Raw genomic sequence first — 6,729 nt, 5'->3', positions numbered from 1 at the left:
CATCCGATGTGTCGGTGTGTGTGAGTGTACGACAGAAAAGGTGCATGTGTGTGTGCATCCGTCCGTGTGTGTTTCTCCACTACTCACCGCTGGCCTGGACCTCTGTAACGTACTGCAGCAGCTCCTGTCCCTGGTGGATGACGTCGAAGGTCAGGTTGTTCATGGTGAGGGCCTTGTCAGCATGGTGCTGGAGCCTCTGCTCTGCCAACGTCAGGTCCTCTGTATCAAACTCACCCATCTGCTGGGACAGCTCCTCATTCCACGACTCCAGGTCTGAGATGATCTGGGAGTGTGTGAGGGAAGGACAAGGGCTAACACTTCATTTGGATAGTCCTCGATAGAGGATCTATAGATACTCAAACTATCAACTGCAACAACAAAATATCTACTGTAATGGAAGTGTACTAATAGACATAGAAACACTGATCACAGGGATCACTGTAAATTAGTTTGAAATAAAGGTGACAGCACGTACAGGACAAACATATGTACAAACACACACAGATGATTATTCCAACCCTCTAGGTGGAATATGACCTGAGAGGGGTGTAAACTAAATCGGCGTCAGAATGAAAGGATTTGTAATGATATCAAAACACCAGCCAAGCTGATCTTCGAGACAGTAGCTAAGTGTTTAGTGTTCCCTATAATGATACACTTCTCCCTTGGTTATAGAGGGACTACCCAGACTAGCTGGCATGACTGTAGGCAACACTGTAGATGGAGCGTCTGCCTGTGATGTTAGCACTTGTTTAAGGACCCACCCAAGCACACTTGCTGAAAGAGGGTGAGTCATGACGCCCATCCACCTTGGCACAGTGATGGGTACTCGGTCAGTCTTTTCTCTGTGATGCCAGTGTGGGCTGGGCCTGACTGGGCTTACCTTCAAATTCATTGGCATGAAATCAAAATCAATCAATCAATGTAGTGATCAAGGACCAAGAGGGAAGATGCCGGGTGGTGATTATTTTTGTTGCCAAACCGATCCGAAATATCATGGCTGCTCACAATAACTAGCTTAATATTTCAATTTGTCTTTAAATTATACAAATTCACTGTCTGTTTTACAGAATTGCTTTCCTGATGCTTCAGAGAGAGACATGCTTGCACTAGTCTCCATTTCACACATGGATCACAATCCCATTCAGCTGCTGCTCAGCCACATACTTAAGAGCTAAATGTAAAGAATGTGGCCGATGGAAATTCAAGGCGTCCAGAGTGATGGTCGTCGAGGGGAAACTATGGAAAAGTAATACGGGTCATGAACTAAAGCGGTGGCTGGCTATCCAGCTGATGTAGTAAAAAATAAATAACTGGGATGAAATTGAGAGGCTCATACAGCTGCCTGCATCCATTCACATGAGCAGTGAAATCAAATCTCAAGGCATCTGACAATGAAGAAGAGAAGAGGAGTCAGAAAAGGAACGAGAGAATGACAGGGTTCCGAGTCAGGAATTGGAAAATGTTCAAATCCAAACCGCAGTACTGCGAAACGAATAATTATTGATTCTCTGCACTGTGCCATTTAATTTCCTCTGGATGGCCCTCTGCACCCTCTGCTCTGCTCCTCAGGCTCCGGCTGTACTGTACAGTATTATCTAGTACTGTACTGTACTGTATTATGAGGTACTGTACTCTACTGTATTATCTAGTATTGTATTATCTAGTACTGTACTTTACTTGCTAGAGCGTTGGGCCAGTAACCGAAAGGTTACTGGATCAAATCCCCGAGCTGAAAAGGTCCAAATCTGAGCAAGGCAGTTAACCCACTGTTCCCCGGGTGCTGAAGACGTGGATGTCGATTATGGCAGCTCCCCGCAACGCTCTGATTCAGAGGGGTTGGGTTAAATGTGGAAGACACATTTCAGTTGAATACATTCAGTTGGACCAGGTATCCTGACTAGGTATCCCCCTTTCCCTTTCCCTACTGTATTATCTAGTATTGTACTGTATTATCTAGTACTGTACTGTACTGTATGATCTAGTACTGTACTGTATTATCTAGTACTGTACTGTATTATCTAGTGCATTACTGTACTTTACTGTATGGTATTATCTAGTACTGTACTGTATTATCTAGTACTGTACTGTACTGTATTGTCCTCTGGGGGAGAACATGTGAATGAGGAGGTGGAGGGGAGGGTTCCATGTGGTAAGGGCTATAGGGCTAGCTTTTACTCACTGAGCGTATGGCTGCTTCATGGAAGGGCTACAGGGGGCTTAGTAGTGTGCACTCTCACTGTTAATGTGCAAGTCAGAGACTAAAACGCGGTAGTACTTAACCACAAACTCCCTTCAGCTGTGATCCATATGCTAATCCATCACTGATCACTGTTTAAGATCTTAACCTGGAGATAATGTAACAGCAAGGCAAGCCTTTATCATCTAGCCTAATCTGATGACTGGATCAACATAGTGTGATAATAGTTTTCCACATAAACAAAGCATAGACCTGTGGAGATATATAGATGTGGATTGTTGACTTCTCATGATTATCAACATGCAATAGTAGTTCTTTGGCAGAAGTATTTTTGAGTATCTTTGAGATGGTTTTTGATTAGAAGATGCGACAGAGCTCTATAGTAAGCAACCTGTACGGTCAACCAAGTATCTGTCATTTCATAATTCAAGAAGCTGTAATACTGAGATCTACACCGCCTCAGTCAATAACAGAACAGTTCTTCTCTTGTTTTGACAATATGAGAGAGAGTCACGGCTGCTACCACAGACAGGCACAAACACCATTATTTATACTGCACTTCTGAGGTTGAGAACGGTTTGCACAAGGCAAACAGCCAACAACAACTGTCATAACACAAAGGTCTGATGAAACCTCATTAAAACACTGCTTTAAGATATGAGAAAGAAGAGTCTAACAAAACAGCAAAGCAGACAAGGTAACGTCAACAGTGTAATGTACAGGTAATTAGAGGTCGACCGATTATGATTTTTCAACGCCGATACCGATTATTGGAGGACCAAAAAAGACGATACCGATTAATCGTCCGATTTTCTTATTTTATTTATTTGTAATAATGACAATTACAACAATACTGAATGAACACTTATTTTAACTTAATATAATACATCAATAAAATCAATTTAGCCTCAAATAAATAATGAAACGTGTTCATTTTTTTTTTACCTTTATTTTACTAGGCAAGTCAGTTAAGAACAAATTCTTATTTTCAATGACGGCCTAGGAACAGTGGGTTAACTGCCTGTTCAGGGGGAGAACGACAGATTTTGTACCTTGTCAGCTCGGGGATTTGAACTTGCAACCTTTCGGTTACTAGTCCAATGCTCTAACCTGCCGCCCCATTCATTTGGTTTAAAGAATGCAAAAACAAAGTGTTGGAGAAGAAAGTAAAAGTGCAATATGTGCCATGTAAGAAAGCTAACGTTTAAGTTCCTTGCTCAGAACATGAGAACATATGAAAGCTGGTGGTTCCTTTTAACATGAGTCTTTAATATTCCCAGGTAAGAAGTTTTAGGTTGTAGTTATTATAGGAATTATAGGACTATTTCCCTCTATACCATTTGTATTTCATTTACCTTTGACTATTGGATGTTCTTATAGGCACTTTAGTATTGCCCGTGTAACTGTATAGCTTCTGTCCCTCTCCTTGCCCCTCCCTGGGCTCGAACCAAGAAGAACGACAACAGCCACCCTCGAAGCAGCGTTACCCATGCAGAGCAAGGGGAACAACCACTCCAAGGCTCAGAGCGAGTGACGTTTGAAACGCTATTAGCGTGCGCTAACTAGCCAGCCATTTCACTCCGGTTACACCAGCCCCATCTCGGGAGTTGATAGGCTTGAAGTCATAAACAGCGCAATGCTTGATGCACAACGAAGAGCTGCTGGAAAAATGCACGAAAGTGCTGTTTGAATGAATGCCTGCTTCTGCCTACCACTGCTCAGTCAGATACTTAGATACTTGTATGCTTGTATGCTAAGTCAGATTATATGCAATGCAGGACACGCTAGATAATATCTAGTAATATCATCAACCATGTGTAGTTAACTAGTGATTATGATTGATTGATTGTTTTTTGTAAGATAAGTTTAACAAGCTAGCAACTTACCTTGGCTTACCGCATTCGCGTAACAGGCAGTCTCCTTGTGGAGTGCAACGAGAGAGAGGCAGGTCGTTATTGCTTTGGACTAGTTAACTGAAAGGTTGCAAGATTGGATCCCCCGAGCTGACGAGGTGAAAATCTGTCGTTCTGCCCCTGAATGAGGCAGTTAACCCACCGTTCCTAGGCCGTCATTGAAAATAAGAATGTGTTCTTAACTGACTTGCCTCGTTAAATAAATATTAAATAAAGGTGTAAAAAAAGATTTCCGATAACTTGAAATCGGCCTAATTAATTGGCTATTCTGATTAATTAGTCGACCTCTACAGGTAATAGTTGCTCTGTGGACACAAAGTATTCAGCATGTACTAACAACCATCTAAAGACATGTACATACGACATCAAAAGATATCTGTACTTCCAAGATTATTTCTCCTCAATTCTGCTCAAAACCTAGTGATGGGGAAAGTCGATACAGTTACATATCGGTTTATTGTTTTTGACGATATATCGTACTATATCATTTTGACAATATGCCAACATTATTTGTGCACTAGTTGGCTGTACCTGCACCAAAACTCCAGTATTTTTCCTTCATAACTTGTTCTCCATCTTCTTTTTAAATAGGGAGCCAATTTGTTTTCAGCACCTTTATTTCCATGACTGATCAACACTTGTTTTCTCATGTCTCTCTACTTGTCCCTCTGCAGCAGACATGCAGTATGGTGAGCAATATGTTTGGAACATCAAATCGCAATAAAATCCCAGTATCGAATCTCAATACATATAGAATCGTGAGAATCGCAACACATATTGCATCGGCACATAAATATCGTGATAATAAGTATTGTGATAATATTGTATATTGAGTTCCCTGGCAATTCCTAGCCCTATCAAAAACCCTTCTGAAGTGCTACAAAAATCACAAACTCACTAATCTCTCTTGAAAATGTCTTACTGGCTGTTCTGTAGGAGTCATATTCACTTAACTCATAAGCACATTACAGAAGGCTGAATGACAGCGAGGCAAAGATCCCAGGCATAAATACCACAAGCCTTTAGTCCTTCTAACATCTTTTCTTCCCCTGCCACTCTCCTCTTCTCTCCCGTTCCCTCCTTCCCAGGCGCCAGGAGCCACTTACCGGGCCGAGCTGCTCTCACAAAGCAGAGTAGAAACACCTCTCTGAGTCTAAGTACACACAACATCTTTCGCTCCTCCTGGCTCGTGGAGAGGAGACTGGCTCCGTGAGGACAGGAATCCTGCTCTGGGCGTGACTGGGACACTGCGTGCTGTGCCTCTGCCTCACCTCAAACCTGAACCTGAACCAGGTTGCTGCCTAACCCCTCATTGGGAGCCAAGAAGGAACAGCATCTCAGGGGTGTGAAGAGGAGGAGTAGAGGGAAAACAACCTCTCCCTCCCTCTCTCCTGTGTCATATTGACTGACTGACTGACATACCGCTCCGTCCCTCCCACAGATCACAGCTAATGTGAAGGTTTTACTGTCCTGCACCTCTGAGGTGAAGATACTGTACCAGTCTAGCTGTGGTCTCTTACCACACAGACTAGTGTGACTGCTGCACTACTATTGTGACATTACACCTGTGTGAGATGGGCTGCATGTGCAGACAGGCAAAAGGCAGTGTGTGCCAAACACGGGTCGATATTTTACTGACTGTAGGTTTCCCCTTGGGAGAATCTTTATGAGAAAATGAATAGAAATAGGAATGCAATGTCGTGATTTGTTGTAATGTCAAACTGCACTGTAGTCTACTTAATGTGCCGAAAAACGAAACGTCCTCCTCCTCTATCCGATGACCCTGTTATTGCACCACAACGTGCACACACACACACACACACACACACACACACACACACACACACACACACACACACACACACACACACACACACACACACACACACACACACACACACACACACACACACACAGCCTTAAATGAGTCATCACCTCAGTACAATAACTTCCCAGAAAGGGGGATGATTACTTCATGAATATCAGTGGTTCAGGCTTTATCATTTCAAAGGCTGCTGTAGTTAATGCTTAATTTCTGGCATGTGAATCCATATCATTAATCAACCACTGTACTGCTTCAGTCCTTTGATGGTGTAACAGGAAAGAGAGAGATTAGAACAACAGCAGCAGCAGAAATAGTCCTTTGATTCTCTCAGCAGGGACTGAAGGCCTTACACTATCAGATAAAACTACTACAGAAACTCTCTGGAAAAGACACCGGTCAGATACAGCCAATAGAGGACATGAGAGATTGGTTGATTGATAGATTGATCGATATTAACTTTTGACATGGGGGCCACTTACGTCGATGGCGTCCCTCTCGAAGATGCGTAGCTGCAGGAAAAGTTCCAGTTTGATCTTCCTCTCCTGAAACAGGTCTTCCATCTGAGCCTGGGCCTCGTCCAGCTGCTGTAGGACACTCTGGATGTGGGCCATGGAGCTGTTGTGGGGAGTCTTGTTACTGGAGATAGCAGAGTCCCTGTGTGGAGGCCGGAGTCAGAGGTTAGACAGGTCAACAAACACATTAAATACACTCCTTTCAATATCATGAACGACATGTAACATGGTAGGTGATGGAACAGCTAGCAGAGTTTAATTATGTGTTAGACGGCATGC

General features: G+C 43.0%; 1 protein-coding gene across 5 annotated transcripts in view; it reads right to left on the bottom strand.

The window, feature by feature from the left end:
• LOC110485836 (triple functional domain protein) overlaps nucleotides 1–6,729 on the bottom strand; it is a 149,798-nt gene that overhangs the window by 49,483 nt on the left and 93,586 nt on the right. For all 5 annotated transcript variants that reach the window (XR_002468004.2, XM_021557031.2, XM_021557045.2 and 2 more), the window contains 2 exons: nucleotides 6,418–6,592; nucleotides 88–283 (listed from right to left, as the gene is read on the bottom strand). Coding sequence is in view for 4 of the 5 variants with exons in the window: in XM_021557031.2 (XP_021412706.2) it covers nucleotides 88–283; nucleotides 6,418–6,592 (371 nt within the window). In the remaining variant the exon portion in view is untranslated. The remainder of the gene's footprint in view (nucleotides 1–87; nucleotides 284–6,417; nucleotides 6,593–6,729) is intronic.

This window comes from Oncorhynchus mykiss, chromosome 2 (genome assembly GCF_013265735.2).
Source record: "Oncorhynchus mykiss isolate Arlee chromosome 2, USDA_OmykA_1.1, whole genome shotgun sequence".
Taxonomy (NCBI): domain Eukaryota; kingdom Metazoa; phylum Chordata; class Actinopteri; order Salmoniformes; family Salmonidae; genus Oncorhynchus; species Oncorhynchus mykiss.
This window is presented reverse-complemented; position numbering and strand designations above follow the sequence as displayed.